The sequence below is a fragment of the Cryptomeria japonica genome, chromosome 6 (genome assembly GCF_030272615.1).
Source record: "Cryptomeria japonica chromosome 6, Sugi_1.0, whole genome shotgun sequence".
In the NCBI taxonomy this organism is placed as follows: domain Eukaryota; kingdom Viridiplantae; phylum Streptophyta; class Pinopsida; order Cupressales; family Cupressaceae; genus Cryptomeria; species Cryptomeria japonica.
Genome location: NC_081410.1, coordinates 487,778,283 through 487,799,035, shown reverse-complemented (window position 1 = coordinate 487,799,035; position 20,753 = coordinate 487,778,283). Strand labels below are relative to the sequence as shown.

At 38.3% G+C, this 20,753-nt stretch overlaps 1 protein-coding gene across 2 annotated transcripts in view; it reads right to left on the bottom strand.

Annotated features, from left to right (window-relative positions):
* LOC131052831 (uncharacterized) overlaps window positions 1-6,281 on the bottom strand; it is a 51,680-nt gene extending 45,399 nt beyond the window's left edge. For both annotated transcript variants that reach the window (XM_057987455.2, XM_057987456.2), the window contains exon 1: window positions 5,694-6,281. In XM_057987455.2, the coding sequence (XP_057843438.2) occupies window positions 5,694-6,140 (447 nt within the window). In that variant the 5' untranslated portion in view covers window positions 6,141-6,281. The remainder of the gene's footprint in view (window positions 1-5,693) is intronic.
* Window positions 6,282-20,753: the final 14,472 nt, after the last annotated feature.

Genomic DNA, 20,753 nt, shown 5'->3' with positions numbered 1-20,753 from the left:
AGTTCCCCAAAACTTCGGAACCCCGAAGTTCCCTGCTGCATCTCTTTCCTCTTCCCCGGAACTCCAGACCCCCGAGGTTCCGAAGTTCCTTCCTTGTCTTCCCCACTTCGGGAACCCGAGTTTCCGAAGTCCCCGGACTTCTTCCCGACTGGCAACACTTCCGGATGGCGTGATCGAAACTCAAAGCTTTAAATGCTCCGACGACTTTTGTGACTTGTGCACCTTCTTTTGTGGAGCCACAGGGGTGCATATAATGTTTTTGGCAGGATTTCTATCAGGAGAGGTACGGGGCCATGCTTGTTGTGGTGACTTATGTCATGTCTGCATGCTCCGACTTTGGAAGGTCAGTCAATCCACCCTTCTCAGGGTTGCCTTTTGTGGGTATGGCTAGGTTGCTTGCATGCACAGAACTCAAGTGCATGCACTTCCCTGCACTACCAGACTGACATGCAGGGGTCTTGATCACTCTTGTAACCATTTTTCTATATAAGGTTGTTAAGCCTCATTGTAAAGGGTTATCTCCCTGTTGCCTTGAGCTTTCTTACGCTCTTTCTCTTCTCTTGAAGACTTGTAATTATTTTTGCATTTCTGCAACTGTAAGTTTGGCCTTTGGCCTTTGAATGAATTGAAATAACATTCTTGCCTTCCTTCAACTTATGCATGTTGTGTATGTTTCCTTACCTTCATCATAGGTGTGTGTTTTGTGGCTCTTCTCTCCATATATGTTGCGTTAACTTGTTTTCTAAGTGTGACTTGTGGGAATCCTTCTCCCCTCTTGACACTTAGCAAATTCTAACCTCCATACATGCATTTGGGTCACTCATGCAGCTGAAGTTTGTGCATCTATTGGGTATTTTAGTTGATTCCTTGTGCCATTTCGGGTGGGGAGAAGAACAATCTCTTATCTTGGTGCATCACCTCCTTTGATTTCAAGCAATTCTCTCTTCTCTTTACCTCTGCAATTTGTTAGGATAGGCCTAGGAGTTAGTTTTGAAGTGTTGAGTTGGTTCAACACCTACACCTAGATTGAGAAGGAAGTCAGCCTTCTCCAGAGATTCAACCCCTTGCGCAAGGTCCCACACTTCGAGGTTGTTTCCATGTTTCACAAGGTTGTTAAGTTGATAGCTCAACAAAGGTGCGAGCTTTTGTGATAACAGTGATATAGTTCCTTTACTTCATCAAAATTCCACCCAATGTTGGAGATGGGTGTTGAAACAAGGTTCAGAAGGAAAATTCGAAGTTCAAGAAATTCAAGATTTTTTTTTCAAAGTTCCTCCACAAGGAAGAAAATGTGCCCAAGGTGAAGAATTTCAAGGCACCAAAAAAAAAATTGGTTGTGTGGATATTTTCTCTCTTCGGGACTCGGGACAAGACAAAATTTCTTGAACATGGAAAAAGTGGTCAGTTGATTGAAAAAACTTCCTTCAGGGTGAGGTGTGCACGAGAACATGAGAAAATTCCTTTGGGACAAAAATCTCTCTAGAGAGGATTTCCTCTCTCTAAGAATTCCAGATGTGCAGAAATCCTTCAAAAGTGGAAAAGATTGTCAAAATTCTTCCAAGGCGGGAAAATCTTCCAAAATGCCTTTTGTGAGCCCGGAATGGAAAGATTCTTGCAAAAGATGAGTTGGTGACATGCAAAGAGAATATTTCGAATTAATGAAGCACAACCCGCAAAATTATAAAAGTTCCTATGGCGGCAAGGTCGATTTGCACGGCGAGAATCTATTGAGTGCATGGTGAGAATCTATTGAGTGCATGGCGAGAATCTATTGAGTACATTTATTGCTAGTGAACATCTTGACCGAGTAGTTGGCATACTTAATGCATGACAGCAACCATATTCCAAGAAGTCATGGCTCATTTAATGCGCATTGGGCGAATTTCGAGGTGATGGTGTATTAATTACATAATGGGCGATTTTTTGAATGTAATGGATAATTAATGTAAAGTGGGCGAGATTCCTCATTTATGACTCTCCCCACTACTTGGCGTCATGTATTTGGGAATTTATTGGTCAAACCCTAATTAGGGCTTGCATGTTGAATCTTAGTCGTTGATCAGTTTGTAATCAAGGCCGTCCATTTTCCTCCTTGAGGCCTATAAAAGGGGTTTACCCCTTCATTTGTAAAGGGGGGAAATTGTATGAAATTGTTGCAATAAGTTATTGAGATAATAACAGTGATATATTGTTCTTTGATGGTGTTCACTTAAGTTATTTTTCAAAACTTGCATGGTTTCACCTTCCTCACTTAAGAGTAGACTTTTATTTTCCAAGCATTTAGATGAACAAGGTTGATTTTAGTGTTTTAAGGTGAAGATTGCTTGCTTGTACCTTTTGTTGATAGATGATTTTTTTCAACAGTGAAAGGTTGGATTGAGCTATTTTATGTGTGCACTTAATCTGAATCGTGGGATGAACTTTGTTCTCTAATGGTGTTCATCAATGGTTTAAAATCCTTCAAGCACAACCTTTGAAGATTGAACCCGCTTCATGTAGTTGTCTTCTAGTGGCGAAGTGAAGTGTGGTTGATCTCATCCGAAGCATTTCTATTTATCGAATTCTTAGATTTAGCTTAGTCTTCCTCAACCCTTTCCCCTTTAATTTCAGTCCATTCCAGTTCAATTCATTCGAAGTAGAAGCATCACCGAATTGCTATATCCGATGATGAAGTTCCAACCACAGCAAAGAAATGAAAGAATGATCCAAACGTAAGTCCCCTTGGATTACCAACTACATCACCACACAAGCCTATATCCACATAAATTCGCTAGTACGCAGTCGAAACCTTGGAGTCATCGTATGATCTTCTTGCAATCTTAGCATACATTTGACTTTGATCAAGAGAGGATAAGGTAGCCATTGGGAAACTTTATTTTGTGTTGGGCGTGGTCACAAAACGCATGTCAACACTACCCAACAACTCAATGTTGAAAGAAATCTTCACACTTTCTTCTTTCCTCAACTAAATTCTTCAAGTCCAATGCAATTTCTATTCAACTCACACAGCTAGATGATCCCAATAAAACTTAATCGTGGGACTTGCAAATCTTGACTTCACACTTAGATTCATTCACTGAATTGAGAATTCACAATACTCTTCACCTTTCTTTGGGCTTCATAACTTTACCTTGATCCGTTCCTTCTTCTCTATTCATTGTATCACTAACACTTTGCAACCACTATGCCCACTGTCAAATACTTCTACTTCTACTCCTCTTTGCTTTAGGATTCAAACCTAAGCTCTGAAACAATTCAAAAAAGTTGCCTTAAGAGAATCTGATGAATGCCTAACCACCCAGGCTTTAACACAAAACACCCATCATCATTCACAAAAGAATTCAAATACCATAACAACAATACAAAATTCATTTCAACATATTATTCTCCACAATCTCAATCTAGATATCGAGCAATAGTACAATCTTACAACAAATCTAAAGATTCTAAACATCAATCTTAGGGTTACAACATATAAGATGCACTAAAGAAGAGTGTGACTAAATAAATCAAACTCCTCCGGCTGATAAACGTTTAAAAGATATCTTCTCAACTGATGGACCTCAACTTTGTTTTCTCTCTACCCTACTTGTTCCTACCCATTTCTAGCCTCCTATTGTACTCAATGAATTTGCCACCTTATATAATTTACAATTTTATAGTAAAGATTAATGTTGTAGTTTGGCACCAACCCAAACATAGTACAATCCCCCATGCTCTTAGGATAAAGATCATGCAACCAATTTTAAATGACTTCTCTATGAAGTTCGCTTGATAATCGAGTGCACAACTTTGAACCATGTGAATTGCTTTTTTTTCTCATGCAGCAAGCTGTATTTCTCTAAACTCAATGTGGTTCTAAACATGAACAATGATACCCCCAATGGCATTATACATTGATGCAAATCACAAAAACATAGCCCACACCTTATAGACCTTCAATAGCTGATTTGGCAAGCCTCCTCATTCACATTACATGAAACACAAAACTGACATGTGGACATGGTCTGTTCATGCTCTAGACAAATCTCATGACGAACTGATAATGTGCATTGCTAATTTATTACACACATGATTTTGTCTTCATGTCTGAATGCTTAAGATGGTAACTATGTCTAAAATATCCAATTCTGGCAAACCGAAATTAATGATACTGAACTAAGAACTTTGCTAAAAACAAACAAACATAAAGGAAATTGTTTTGGTTATGCAAGACTGCTTGTAGACATGGAATGTTCCTACGTCACCTTATGTCATCTACCAAGCTACTAAGCTACCACGAGAGCAGCATGGTAGGGGGGAATGTTTGCATATGTAAGTGAAATATAACACATTTAAAGATCATGCAGGGCCTTGAACAGATGCACAGATCACTAACATTTAGAGTTTGCAGGAAATTCTAACAACTAATAGACAGATTCAACAAGGGACCAATGTTATCAATTAGAGAGAGGAAAATAATCAATTTTTATAGATAGAGAAGGTAGGAAATTGGTTTAATGGTAAGTCAGGATACTTCTTGCTACCATTCCCCAGGTTGGGACACACAGCACGCTCCCATTGTTCTCCTTGTAATCTGATTATAATCCAGTTCAAGTTAGGCTTCAAGGGGTATTTCCCAAACATAATAATAGGGAAAAAGATGATTTTGTTCGGTAGAAGCTTCTAGGTCCAACATTAATCAACATTTACTATCTAGGATGATTGACTTCAAAGCTCAGCTGTGACTTGAGAAACTTCTTAAACAGATGTGAGGATTACACCTAATCGTTCCAAGGAATCACCCCAAACTTGTGAACAACAAGAGGCCTATAGCCTCACCTCACCTTCACATATCTGGCAAGAGGATTCAGGAGACTACTAATCATGGGACAACTATAAGAGTGAAGACCAGCAAGTCCAGCTGACTTGACAAGATTGACTCAATATTCGACTACTTATACACCAAAACGAAGTAAAAAAAACTTTAAAGATGCAAAACTGAGCTCCTTTCATCACATTAACATCTAGATTTCTATTTAGAGAATGTACACAACAAGATCTGAAAAATGAGGAAACAAACTTCACTTATTGTGATTAATTTTTTGGAGTTTTGATTTAGCTTTGACCAATTCTTTTTGCCAGCCATGCTGCTAATTTTGTTTAGCTCACTTGCAGTCTGACAGTATAGTCCAATGCAGCTGCGTACTACTAAAATTTTGGGGTGCAGGTAGTCCCGTGTAATTTGCACGGTACATAATTTAGAATCTTCTTTCTAAATCGGATAGCCAAGCTATAGTTTAGGATTTGAAATTACAATGTAGATAGAGAAGAAGTCTGAAATTAAGAAAACATTGTTACATGGCTGCACATTTTGTCTTCCCTCCCTTTTTACACATCCCTTCAGATTTTAGCTCCAAATTTTGATAATTACAAAAAGATCGGTGTTTGGCAATTGCTTAAAATACACAGGAAAAGAGAAATCACGGAACATCTGGCCCCAAAAAATCTCCTAGAAACTTTAGCGGCTAAATGGGACCTGCTATGAGTCTCATTTACTATTGTTTTCGCAACTTGATTGAGCTTGGCAAATACGGTATATAGCTAACATAGTTAAATAAATACATAGCTACCTACAAGACCAAGCTAATCCTCACATCATATCATCATTAAAAAAATTAAAAACAAAAGAACAAAAAAGCACTTTATCTTACACTTTTCTTCCTCTTTTTCTTTTTCTTCCTGCTCTTGATTTCACCTACAGAACCAGGCGTGATTTCAGCAGACACATAGTCCGTTTCCCATGCTTCAAAGTCAATCTTTTCCTTCTCTAAACATTTTTTATCACCGGAAGATTCTACGCCTGTGTATTCTTCGTCCTTTTTATTGTTATTATGATCATCAATATATTTATCATTATTATCGTCGGTCTGAAGGTGGGATTCGTCCAGAATTCGAACCACGGGCCTGGCTGGTCTCTCGTCTTCGTCTGAGCTAATAATTTCTAAAACAATCGCTTTATTTCGCTTTGCTTTGGCTAAGATTCCCAGGCTTAAATCTTCGTTGGCCTCGTCTTCTTCGTCGCTGGGAATTTCGATCTGCTGCTCGTGACAGTTTTGAGGTGACATTCGAAAGTCTAGAGACGGCCGTTTTCTGCCCATCTTCGTAACAAAATTTCAACCGAAAAACTTGTGTTCCAAAATTCGCAGATTACATTAATCAAAAGCTTTAGCTTCTGGCCTTGAAACCCTAGCCTGCTGTTGTGTATTGGTTCATGAGGTCTTTATTTAAAATGTTTATATTGCATCACCTCGTAGAGGGTTAAATATTTTTATACGTGTGGAAATGAATACTTCACATGGATTATCTAGGTTAATTAAATACGTGTAAGAAATTAAGTATAACTTTAAAATGTTATTTTTTAACATTACCAAAGGAAAATATATGTTCTTATTTAGGAAACTGTTTGGGAAAATATATGTTCTTATTTAGGAAACTGTTTGGGAAAAAAATGATAATACCTTTGGAATCTATTTATATATTTTATTTGTGATGAATTTAATTTACATATTGGTGGGCAATTTATTTAATAAGATTTAAAGTGTACAATATAATTCTAATTTCAAATGTAATTCTAAACAGAAGTTTAGTCTTAAGCCCAATCTAATAGTAATTATAAACTTAAGTTAACCCTAAGTTAACTTGTAGAGGAGGGGATTTGTCACCTTCAAGATGATGAATCTCAGAGGACAAATCGATCCGTCACTACCTCACTCGAACTGGCGCTAATGATGTAGCCAATTAGAACATAACCAATATAACAAAGAATAATCAGAAATAAACACAAGTCTCGATCAAATGTTCTTCATTATTCTTTTGCAACTCCAACTATTCAGCCATTACAATGAAAAAGTCCCTATTTTAAACAATCACCAAAAATTTCCTTTTTGAGCAGATTTTTACAAAATCCAAAAATTGCCATTTAAGGAAATTTTCAAATCTATCCCAAAAATCACAAAATCTTCTAGAAACCTAAAAAACATTTCTATGACACAAAAAAACAACTTTCTAATCTCAAAAAGATTACGAGCTCAAAATTAACTAAAAAACCAACTTTCTAAAAAATCAAAAAAGAAAGTAAAAGTCAATTTTGAGGCCTTAGGTGAAGGAATCGGGCCCTGAAAATTTGAATTTTTTGAGGCCCTACCGAACTAGGTTTGTCGGCAATCCAATCAACTCCTCAAGATCTACGTCCATGTAAAATTTCAGCCCAATCAGACAATCGAGTCAAAAGTTATGACCCCGCGAAGTCCCTACATCAACTAAGGTGAGTCAGGGGATAAAAGTAATAGAGTTAAATAGTTAACTGCAATTTGAGGCTCTCAGACGACTCTATCAAGCCTCTGTCTAAAGGACAAGCATGCGGATCTGGGACACCAATACAGTGCATTGTCGTCCTGTACAGACGAGGTATAGAGTTCATACAAAAAGTTCCAAGTGCAATTATAATGCAATAAAAATACAAAAGATAATGAAGCTAAGCTAGTAAATGCGATATACGAAATAACCAAGATAAAATGGAAGGAGAAAAGGGAAGAGAATAGGCAAACAATAGGTCCACGCTATGAAGCCTCCATCCATATGAATCTTCTCTAATGTGACCTACACACAAGCCAAAAAGGAAAAATATTTGGGGCTACTTGGGGACTTGCCTCAGTCAAATCCCTGTTTTGGTGTTTCCACCTCCAACATCCAGATAGATTGATAGAATAAAAGATAAATGATAAATGATAGAAGAGGGATGTGATAAATCCCAAGATGCTCAAAGATAGGATAAATAGAATGATATTATCGAAGAGGCTTGAGAAAGCCAAGAGAGTTGCAAGAGATTATCGTGAGAGCTTGAGAGTGTTGTAGCAAAATAAGGATTGTTGGAGCAAGTGAGAGAGAGACGGAGGAAGGTGTAAGAGCCCAAAAAATAAGAGAGATCGTGTTGGGAATCTAGAGAGCTTGAATGAAGAGAGAGGATAGATTTAAAATGAGAGAAGAGGAGGGAAAATAAGGTTGGTGAGTCATTTCCACCGACATGCGCAAGTGACAAGTGGAAAGGCGCACTGAGAACCGACATTCAAATGAACTGAGATGTTGCAGAACTAATGCGTGGCATGCGGATGTCTACACGGTGCGCTAGTGTCCAAATGAATCACACGCAAAAACAGTAGGAGACAAGGGAGACACACGGCTAACAAGAAACATAGGTTGAAGGATAGTTGTTGAAAGGGGGTCTTGAGCATCCTGAGAGGGAAAAGGCTCATGCAAGGGCTGAAGTGAGCCTACTTAGGGGCTAGGGGAATGGACACCAAAGTGGTTACAAAAGATGTAGGTCGTATTACAAAGGGGTATGCAATTTTCGACACTACATAACTATAAACATAATTCATATAAATATAAATTATTATTTATATTTTTTATATTTTTATATTTTATTATTATACTTATATGTTTTTTATATTAATAAGCAGCAAAACAAGGGTATTGTCCCTATAAACAACAACCCAAAGGGTGTAAAGCTAACGGCAATAACAAAAGCAACACATTAGCAACACATTAACAACCAACTAACATCAAAAAATAACCATCAGAAGCATCACCAAAAAGAAAGTTTTACCTCTGGAAACCTTCTCCAGCGAGCTATCTAAACTACTTAAAGTCTTAGCAAAAGGCCACCTAGAGCTATAAACAACATTAACAGTATCTAAACTATTAAGAGTATCTAAACCATAAGCAGTATCTAAACTAGTAAAAGTCTTAACATAGGGCCACCTAGGGCCGTAAAAAACATTAACAACAAAGACTAAAGGGAACTTATCCCTAGCAAACATCCTTGAATTTGTAGCCAAGTTACTGGAGGACATTGGACCAATCTTCAGTGAGGAACTTAAATAATTCCTTGCAATTTCCTTCATCTTTCTCATCAGTTCCCGGGATCTTTTTCTGCAACGAGCACAAGGAGGTGGTAGAACCATGCATTACCCTCAAGCTGAACCAAGAGACACTCCCAAGTTTTCTTTCAAGTTCATTGACCCTAGATTTGACATTTTCTAGCTCATTAGCATTAATATTGCATTTAGAAAAGGTCTCATCCTACTGGGCTTTGCAGGTCCCTTTTGTCCTGGGTTTGTTCATCTCCTCTTCTTCTGACATTATATCATCTGTGAGATCAATTGGACCCATTTTTATACTCTCAGAAATATGGATGGAACTGTCATCAGTCTCAGAGCTTTCCCTCCCCTCCTTCTCCCTCCTTTTGTCTGCTTTCTCACTTTTTCTTTCCTCCTCATCCTCACTACCTATTGTGACATATTCACACATCGCCCCATTGTAAATGGGGACCCCTACTTTTTGTTTTCTAGGGTTAGTTTAGTTTGCTTAGTTGCCTAGTCTTGGCTATTAGTCTTTGCATTGAAGGGTTGCTAGGGGGCTCATTAGGATAGCAAGCTCTAATTGAGTTGAGGTGGGTCAGTAGGTGGTCCAGGTCAGGGTCTCTTCAAGGCCTTCTCTAGGTCAGGCCTTGCTCTCGTCTGGGGTTATGTCTTGATTGGGTTTAAGGAAGTCCTTATATCCTACTAGGGTGGCCTTTCCTTTAAGACGTAAGGCATTTAGTCAAGGAAGTGATGAATAATTTTAGCACAATTGCCAAATTCACTCTTGACCCTTCCAAAGGGACAGGAGCGAACTTCCTTAGAAACCTATTTTGCTCCTAGTGTAGACTTCAAAGCTTGCTCCTACATCTTGACTAAGTGAGGAATGACCTATTTTTTCCTTGTGAACAGTTTGGAACGAGATGGGCTGAGGAAATTGAACCTAAAACATGAATTTCGCTCTTGACCCTTCCAAAGGGTCCAGAGCGAATTTCTCTAAAAACCACTCCTACTTCTAACATGGGTTGAAATCCTTGATTCCACGCCTTGAGTGAATGAAAAATGGACTTTACATGCCTTTGGAAATGAGCTAAACCAATTGAAATGAGGAAAAATGAAGAATTTGTGCAAAAAACAAATTTCGCTCCTAACCCTTCCAAAGGGTCCAGAGCAAAATTCCTAGATAGGTCATGTCCTTCCAGAGGTACCTAAGCGAAATTGTTAAAATGCACTTTTCATTCAATATTTTGACTAGGCACTTCCTTAAGGTGATTTGTTGGTGTGTCCTAAGGTGAGAACAATGTGATTGAGGGTGAGGTTTGAGTGTTTGGATGGCATCTAAGGCAAATTTCTCAAATTCGCTCCTGACCCTTCCAAAGGGTCTAGAGCGAATTTCCTAATATCTCCCTTCCGAGTCTTAATTTTCCTCATAAACCTTGTCCTTGTGACGTTATGAAGAGAGAATTGATTTGTGAAATATAGTGAAGTGATGAAAAGTAAGGAATTTGAGCATAATTGCAAATTTCGCTCCTGACCCTTCCAAAGTGCCCATAGCGAAATTCCCCAAAAGACTTATTTCTTCACTAAGGATATCAAATAGTGGACATGCATGGCAAGGAAAGGATTCAAAAAAGACAAGTCTAAAGAAAGCTAAGTGAAAAAGGATGAGAATTGAGCCAAAAAGAGAATTTTGCTCCTGACCCTTCCAAAGGGTCCAGAGCAAATTTCTCCATAAAGCATTATACATTGCTCAAACCTACAAAATAACTCATTCCCAAGCATTTTTTGAAGGCAAAAGACTTTTTTTTAATTGATTAAAGGGTGAGAAATGGATTTTTGTGAAGGAAAATCAAGTAAAACATGAATTTCGCTTCTGACCCTTCCAAAGGGTCCAAAGCGAAATCCTTATGATAGCTTATTTCCTCACCAAAATCTTGAAATAGACACCACTTTGAGAGCAAGTTAGCTTAAATATGATAATATAAAGGGGAATGGGCAAGTTCAAGGCAAGTTGGATAAGGTTTGAGCCTAAAAATGTCAATTTCATTCCTGACCCTTCCAAAGGGTCCAGAGTGAAATTCCTAGAAGGACTCCCCAATTTCGCCTAATGCAGTAAATGAATCTTATTTTAAGATAAATTTATTGCAATTTGACTTGATGGCGATAGAAGGAGGTTTGACAAGTTAAATACAAGGCAAAGAAAGGAGAAAAGAAGTGTGAATTGAACCTAAGGAAGAATTTCACTCCTGACCCTTCCAAAGGGTCTAGAGCGAAATTTCTTAAAACTCTATTTTCCTCCTTGTAACCAAGATCTTTGTTCCTAGGACATGGTTGAGGGGGGATTTATATATTCTTGCCCTAAGAAGTGAATTGAAGCGAAAACAATGATGGATTTGAGGTCAAAAGACAAAATTCGCTCTTGTCCCTTCCAAAGGGTCCAGAGCGAATTTTCATAGAATCCTCCCTTTGCTTCAAATTTGGACCAATTCCGTGCCTTGGAGCCTTAGATATGATTTAATCATGCCTTGGAAGCAATTGAGGGGTGAAAAGGTGGAGGATTTGGGCCTAAAATGCAAATTTTGCTCCTAACCCTTCCAAAGGGTCCAAAGCGAAATTTCCTAAAAACTAGATACTTTGCTCCTTGTTGAGATCAAGATCTTGATTTCTAAGGCATTGTTGGTAAGAGAATTGTTGAGTCTTGCCTTGAGAAGTGATTTGGATCAAAGGGAATGATATAATTGAGGCTAAATCATAAATTTCGCTCCTGACCCTTCCAAAGGGTCCAGAGAAAATTTTCTTGAAACCTCCTTTTCCTCCCAATTTTGTATCAAGCTTAGTGTTGATTGAGGTGGATTGAACTTATAAGAATCCTTAGGCATGCATTTGAGTGAGTTGTGGTTACAAAATATGAAGAATTTGTCCAAAAATGCAAAATTCGCTCCTGACCCTTCCATAGGGTCTAGAGAGAAATTCTTTATAGGTCTTGTCCTTGGCCAAGGTCCAAAGCGAAATCCTTCTTTTAGGCCTTTTTGGGGGTCAAATCAATGATGTCTTCATGATAGATGGATTGAAAGGTCAAGTCTAAGACAAGACTAAGTGGAAAGGAGTATGAATTGAGCCTAGAGGATCAAATTCGCTCCTGACCCTTCCAAAGGTACAAGAGCAAATTCTTTCAAAATCTACATCTCACCTACAGTTTGGGTAGAATCTTTGGTTCAAGAGCTTTGCATATGGAATAATGACCTCATCCAAGCCTTAAGGACCTATAATCATGATTTGAGCTAGTAGAAATGAGTAAACTTGATGAATTTGAACACAAATGTCAAATTCGCTCCTGACCCTCTCAAAGGTACAAAAGCGAATTTCTTCTACCAGTGTGTCTTTTCCTCCTAGCTTCAAGGGAAATTGATTCAAATATCTTCTTATTGATGATTTAAGGTAAGAAATGCCATGTTAGAATGAATATATATCATGTATTCGTAATCATCTTTTGTTTGTTTTGCAGATCAACAAGAAGGTCGGGCTAGATGGAAGATCAGGCCAGGACAAGGGCGACCTCATTGAGTTTCATCATCATTAAGGACACTTCAAATGAATGGAGGAGGACTCAAGTTGCTTCTAAAGTGTTGGAAGACTTCAAGTGTTAAAGGAGCTACAAGCTATCCTCAATATTTTCATTATAACACATGGACAAACCACAAGATATCAAAAGAAAGATCTTATATAACTTCAAAGCGATATGAGCTACCAGAGAAGGAGTGACTCGATCGTGAAAAGGCTTCATCAATCATAAAAGAGTCAAGAAGAGATACATCATTCATTAAGCACGTCAAAGATAGAGGAGGATCAACTAGGATCAGTGCAAGGGTATGTTGAAGAAGCGGATAGTTTCAGAAGAGTTAATCAAAGCTGGCTTCTCAACATCACCAAATTGAGTATCAAAAGAGATACGAGCAAGTACTAGACAAGGTGGCATCCCAGTCACCGTTCCTCCAATCAGAAGGGTCCACATCAGCGTGTCCAAATTTGATGAATCCCACCTATGTATAGAGACACAAACTTCGAGGCACCTACCCCTGACATCTATTGGTCCATTCTTATGAAATGTAATTTTCTCATTGGTTAGAGGAGTTTGTTGTAACAAACCCTAATTAGGGTTTTCATCTTGTAATCCTAGCCATTGATTGTAAATCAATCTGATCCATTGAGATGTAAAGAGCTCTCTATATAAAGCCTTGTCTCTTCATTTGTAAGGGTTAATAGTTAAGAGTTAGCTAATAAGAGTTAGTGAATAGTCAGTAAAATAGAATAGCAATAGAGTAGATTAGGAAGAGAAGGCAAGAAATTATTGCCTTGATTGTAAATGAATTTCATTTTTCATTGAAGTTATGGTGAAGTGTGTTGTTTCTTTGCAATATGCATGGTCTTTTGTTGAATCTTCATTCTTAGAGGGTAAATAATTAGATTGAATGAAAGAAGTTACTAAATGCACTCGCGTGGAATCTGCCTAGTCCAAACCACTAGCCTCTTGCTGATTGTAAGTGCGCCCCGCGTGGTCAACTGGCATAGAATGAGCTTAATCTCAAGTTGTTATGCGTCTATTGTTCATGCATTAATTTGAATGATGATCAGTGTTTGACAATAATTATTTGAACATCTTCAGAACTACCCTAGAAGATCGCATTGAGCTGGTGTTGAATTGTTCAGTTTGATGGTGAGACCTATCTCAGTAGGACTCCAACTAGTCATTCATCCATCTTCTCACATTCTAGGTCTTAGAGTAGAGTTTCTGAGCCTTGTACCTTTTTTTATTTCTTTATTCTTCCAACTAGTAGATAAGATTCAAGTTCCAGCAGATTAAATGCTCAGGCAGTCAAATGTACGTCCCCTTGTGATTCCAGCATAATCACATCAAACCATAGAGCTTATCCACACGTAGAGACCCTACATATAATAACCTTGGAGTCTTCTCGAATGATCCTTAGGCTAAATCTTCAGCATTCAAGGAAATTTTGTTCAAGAGAGGATAAGATACCTTGATATTTTATTCTGTGTTCGCATGTGCATGAAAAACACATCAACAGAATTGGTGCTAGAGGGAGGGTTGATCACGATAAACGCCTGAACAACTGATATCCAGATTTAATCAATTTATGTTTGGGGGAGTAATTTTAAGGACTTTTCACCATTCTCTCACGCTCAATAGAATTAGGAGTGCCTGACAGTGAATGCAAACTCTTGAATAGTTGAATCCAAGGAAGATCAGTGGAGAGCCTTTTCTCAACGTCCGACAAAATTACAAGGAATGCACGATTGTGGATACATGAATGAAGCAGTTGATGCTGGAAGTCACCCTTCAATTGGACTTGCAAAGAAAGGAAGAACTTTGCATAGCTGGAACCAATTAAGCTTTCAAGTTGAATCTGAGATATTCAAGATCTCTCTTATTCCAAAAAATTCAAAAAAAAAATTGAAAAGCAGAAAATTAAAAAAATTAAAAAAACAAAAAAAATAAAAAACAGAAAGATTTCTCAATGGAGCAACAACAGTTTCATGATGAGAAACAAGTTGATATTCCTCAGCTTTGGTGGAGATTGAATACACAGCTTTATCCGTGCAGATTGTTTGAATTTGCAAGACCAGGGCAATGTAGGATCCATGAGACAGATGAACATGACGAAATGCATTGCTTGAAATACCAACGCAAGGAAAAATCTTCTTTTGGGATGTCCCTAGGCCAGAAGCAAAAGAAGGTAGTTTCAGCATCCCAAAAAGCAAAGAACCTCTTTCAAGCTTCTTATGGATGATTGAGAGTCAACCTATTTTGAATGGTGAAATGTGTTTAGAAGGCATATTACTACCATTATGGTGTAGAATTCACAATGCACCTCACTCCGAGTTTACTTGTTCATTGTGTGAAATGGCCATCAACCAAGTCAGATATCGGTTTGGAATACCAGTATTATCCAAAGAAGAGTATATTGTGAACAGATCTTAGGGTACACATCTTGCCGCTAAATTCAGGAGAACCTATGAACAAGACATTGCTCCAGCACCTGATTGTGAGAAGAGCCAGTTGCAAGTTGAGGATGAAAGATCCCTTAATAATCAATATGAAGCAGTGAATGATAGCTCTCTACACCTTATACCAAAAGAGGAAAATGATTCAACAACCTTTCGAGAAGGCGACTCATTCCTTGAAGAATTTTCATTTATGCTACAAAAGGAAATCCTTGAGAATGAAATACAAGAGATTTCAAATAGCATTCTTAAAGAGGACAATCAAGTTGAGATGATGAACAAAGAGCTACAAATAATAGCAAGTGAGCTCAGATATGAAGAACAATTTGAGGGGGCGCTTAAAGATTTCATCACCATCATATTATTTGAGGGGGCACTGAAAGATCTCATGGAAGAAGTACAAATGGAATCACTACCAAATTTTTTTCAAGATAAGCAAGTTATGGTGAGTGATGTGATTCATCATCAACTCTGGCCTCCCGAGACAATGCTTGAAAATGAGACACCACCACAGATTATATTTGATCAACTAGAGGAGATGTTTGAAGCTTAATCCATCAGGGAGTGCTTAGTTTTTGAGGATATGCTTACAAAATTTTATGAAGATGCTTGGTTTATGCAAGATGTCTCAGTGAAAGCAAAGAAAGTTGAGCTATTCGAGGGGGTGCTAAGTCTATTTCAAAAGGATTGTGCACGTCAAGATCAACACATTATGAATGCTTGTGGAATGGTTCATCATCAATGTCGACCTTCTGAAGCATCTAGTGACCTCGCTTCCAACAATGCAGTCCCATTCGAGCACGAACAATGACAGGTTGTCTCTTTCCTTAATCCTAGCTTTGAAAGTTATTATGATTTTGATTATGGGGGTTGTGGGAAAACAACTTGTATTTGGATAGATCATGGACCTAATGAATTACCTCAGTTAATCATTTGAAGTGAAGACTTGCTTGAGTATGAGAGATGCATGGTGAGAGCTTGTTTTTCCATATTCAAAGATGAATTTGCTCGACTGTGAACCATCACCTTTGCCACGCTCCTATTGCATATCTTGAGAAATCATGTAAATACATGTATATACTCCACCTCTTTGAGTTGTGTAAAGTCTAGGAGTGATGTATATAGTTTTTAGGGTAGGTTTTCCTTTCGTGTGTTTTAGGTTAGAGTTCTTTTGAGCCTTATTCTTAATTTTCCTTGAGTCATTTGATTCATGATTCTTTTGTGGCTCAAGGAGTTTAGTTCATTTCCTTTTGATTTGCTTTAGTTTAGCTTGCCTTGGGTCAGTCTGTTGGTCGGTTTGTTTTGTTTAGGTGTCCTGAGTGGGAGCTTCCATTTGTGAGAAAGGCATTTGTGTTGTTTGCTCACACACTGGCGACGATTGGATTTTGTGTTCAGTCCATTTCTCAAATATCTATTCATGAAGTATTTGGAAAATGAGGTTATTCCTCTCCAGCTTTATCATCTGATCAGGACTTGTGCTTGACTTGGAAGGGAATCACTTTTTGTATCTTGATACCGACATCTATTGATTAATATATCTTTACACATTAATAGACTCCAAGTCATTATGGTTTTCAGGTGAAGTTGTGATTAGTGAAAATCCAAAATCTTACTTCAGTGCCACCGCAATCCTCAAACCCTAGTAAGCTTCGCTTCTTACGAGTCAAAGGAATTGACAGAATGAAAAGCAATATCAAATTAAAAAAAAAGAGAAAATGAAAGAGAAAAAAGCAAAAGAAAATGAAGAGAAAATGAAATGAAATATCAAAATTGGCTAATGGGAACATGCAAGTAACTCCATCGAGGCTATGGACACCTGACTGGCAATGGAGAAATATTTGTGAGATTGCAGCGATAACCTCGTCGGGACTATAGATGTCTGACTAGCAATGAGGCTCTATCCAGGATGCTTATGAAGTTTAGATATATTACATAGCCAATCACAGGGGAACTTGAAGGCCATAATCGTCTTGTCAAGAGGAATGAATACACTTTCACACACGTATGTAATCAATGACTAAGTATCTTGATCCGGGTCGGGATTCTCCTTGTGCTTTGAGTGCATTTTCTAGTCGCCTGAGAAGTTGGGTTGAATCTTCCGGAGGTTCTAAGTGTGGATTGAGTCTTTATCTCTGAAATGTTTAGGAACATTTATTCAAGGTGGCGCTAGATGTTGTGACGTATTCACACATCGCCCCATTGTAAATGGGGACCCCTACTTTTTGCTTTCTAGGGTTAGTTTAGTTTTCTTAGTTGCCTAGTATTGGCTATTAGTCTTTGCATTGAAGGGTCACCAAGGGGCTCATTAAGATAGCAGGCTTTACTTGAGTTGAGGTGGTTTAGTAGGTGGTCCAGGTCAGGGTCTCTTCAAGGCCTTCTCTAGGTCAGGCCTTGCTCTCATCTGGGGTTATGTCTTGATTGAGTTTAAGGAAGTCCTTATATCCTACTAGGGTGGCCTTTCCTTTAAGACCTAAGGCATTTAGTCAAGGAAGTGATGAATAATTTGAGCACAATTGCCAAATTCACTCTTGACCCTTCCAAAGGGACAGGAGTGAACTTCCTTAGAAACCTATTTTGCTCCTAGTCTAGACTTCAAAGCTTGCTCCTACATCTTGACTAAGTGAGGAATGACCTATTTTTGCCTTGTGAACAGGTTGGAACGAGATGGGATGAGGAAATTGAACCTAAAACATGAATTTCTCTCCTGACCCTTCCAAAGGGTCCAAAGTGAATTTCTCTAAAAATCGCTCCTACTTCTAGCATGGGTTAAAATCCTTGATTCCACGCCTTGAGTGAATGAAAAATGGACTTATGCATGCCTTTGGAAATGAGCTAAACCAAGTGAAATGAGGAAAAATGAAGAATTTGTGCAAAAAAGAAAATTTCACTCCTGACCCTTCCGAAGGGTCCATAGCGAAATTCCTAGATAGGTCCTTTCCTTCCAGAGGTACCTAAGCAAAATTGTTAAAATGCACTTTTCATTCAATATTTTGACTAGGCACTTCCTTAAGGTGATTTTTTGGTGTGTCCTAAGGCGAGAACAATGTGATTGAGGGTGAGGCTTGAGTGTTTGGATGGCATCTAAGAAAAATTCCTTAAATTCGCTCCTGACCCTTTGAATTTCCTAATATCTCCCTTCCTGGTCTTAATTTGCCTCATAAACCTTGTCCTTGTGATGTTATGAAGAGAGAATTGATGTGTGAAACAGAGTGAAGTGATGAAAAGTAAGGAATTTGAGCACAATTGCAAATTTCGCTCCTGACCCTTCAAAAGGGTCCAGAGCAAAATTCCCCAAAGACTTATTTCTTCACTAAGGATATCATATAGTGAACATACATGGCCAGGAAAGGATTCAAAAAAGACAAGTCTAAAGCAAGCTAAGTGAAAAAGGATGAGAATTGAGCCAAAAAGAGAATTTCAATCTTGACCCTTCCAAAGGGTCTAGAGCAAATTTCTCCATAAAGCATTATACATTGCTCAAACCTACAAACTAACTCATTCTCAAGCATTTTTTGAAGGCAAAAGACTTGTTTTTAATGAATAAAGGATGAGAAATGGATTTTTGTGAAGGAAAATCAAGTGAAACATGAATTTCGCTCCCGACCCTTCCAAAGGGTCCAGAGCGAAATCCTTAGGATAGCTTATTTCCTCACCAAAACCTTGAAATGGACACCACTTTGAGAGCAAGTTAGCTTATATATGATAAGATAAAGGGGAATGGGAAAGTTCAAGGCAAGTTGGATAAGGTTTGAGCCTAAAAATGTCAATTTCACTCCTGACCCTTCCAAAGGGTTCAGAGAGAAATTCCTAGAAGGACTCCCCAATTTTGCCTAATGCACTAAAAGAACCTTATTTTAAGCTAAGTTGATGGAAAGTTGAATTTATGGTGATAGAAGGAGGTTTGAAAAGTTAAATACAAGGCAAAGAAAGGAGAAAAGAAGTGTGAATTGTGCCTAAGGAAGAATTTCACTCCTGACCCTTCCAAAGGGTCCAGAGCGAAATTTCTTAAAACACTATTTTCCTCCTTGTTCAAACCAAGATCTTTGTTCCTAGGACATGGTTGAGGGGGGATTGATATATTCTTTTCCTAAGAAGTGAATTGAAGCGAAAACAATGATGGATTTGAGGTCAAAAGACAAAATTCACTCCTAACCCTTCCAAAGGGTCGAGAGCGAATTTTCATAGAATCCTCCCTTTGCTTCAAATTTGGACCAATTTTGCACCTTGGAGCCTTAGCTAGGATGTCATCATGCTTTCAAAGCAATCGAGGGGTGAAAAGGTTGGAAGATTTGGGCCTAAAATGCAAATTTTACTCCCGACCCTTCCAAAGGGTCCAGGGCGAAATTTCCTAAAAACTATATTTTGCTCCTTGTTGAGATCAAGATCTTGATTCCTAAGGCATTGTTGGGAAGAGAATTGTTAATTCTTGCCTTGAGAAGTGATTTGGAGCAAATGGAATGATAGAATGAGCTTAATCTCAAGTCGTTACGCATCTATTATTCATGCATTAACTTGAATGATGGTCAATGTTTGGCAGTAATGATTTGAACATCTTCAGAACTACCCTCGAAGATCGCACTGAGCTGGTGTTGAATTGTTCAGTTTGATGGTGAGACCTATCCTAGTAGGACTCCAACTAGTCATTCATCCATCTTCTCACATTATAGGTCAGAGAGTAGAGTTTATGAGCCCTATACCCTTTTCTATTTCTTTATTCTTCCAGCCAGTAGATAAGATTCAAGTTCCAACAGATTAAACGCTCAGGTAGTCGAATGTAAGTCCCCTTGTGATTCTAGCATAATCACATCAAGCCACAAATCTTATCCACACGTAGAGACCATACATATAAGAACCTTGGAGTCTTCTCGAATGATCCTTAGTTAAAATCTTCAGCATTCGAGGAAATTTTGTTCAAGAGAGGATAAGATACCTTGGTATTTTATTCTATGTTCGCATGTGCATGAAAAACACATCAACACTATCCCACTCCTTCTCTTTTAGTGTATCATAGTCCACCACGTTCTTCAATTTTCCTTTCTTAGTAGAGCGAGTACCCAATCTATATGACCTCCTAGAGGTATTCTCATTTTACTAATATCTTCCCCCCGCTTCCTCCTCCTCCTTGCTAACAACCTCCTAGATTGTCAATTTGGCATTTTTAGTAGAGGGGGAAGGTTTTTTTCCTTTTTTCTTGCTACTGCTACGAAGCAAGGCTTTGCATTTAGGGTCCCTAGCTTCATTTTCAGTCACCAAGGGTGTGGGGGATTTAGGAGACCCAGATCAAGAGGCAATTTTGGCAACCTAAAAATTGGATGCACTTTTTTATGCTAGCGCCAAGGGTATCAATAATGTTGGCCAAGGGAGGAGTATCATAATGTGGGGCTTCTTGCACAATGATTTTCCTAGGGGGGCACAAAGCAAGGTGGAAATGGTAGAGGCGGAAAACAAGACCTTGGTGGAGCATGATGGTTTTTTTCCCTAGCTTTTAGCATTCTCAACTTCATTCATAGGACATTCCACATAATTGAGGAGGAAAAAAGGAAAGGACATAAGACTTTGATTCATAAAATAGTTAAGCAAGGGCATATGGTAAAAATAAAACACTTTAAACCTGTCCTCTAGAGTGAAGTATTTCATTATCATAAGGCAGACCTAGTTCCATGAGAAGCAATTGCTCTCTATCAAAGCCACCATGCAGCTTGACAGGACCCTCATTCCCCCTAAAGAATTGGTTGAGGCTATCATTATAAAAAACATGGCTTGTCTTCGTCCATTTTTGGCCCGTGGTCAATAGCCCTATTGCTTGCACAACAACTTATTCATTCTCTTCAA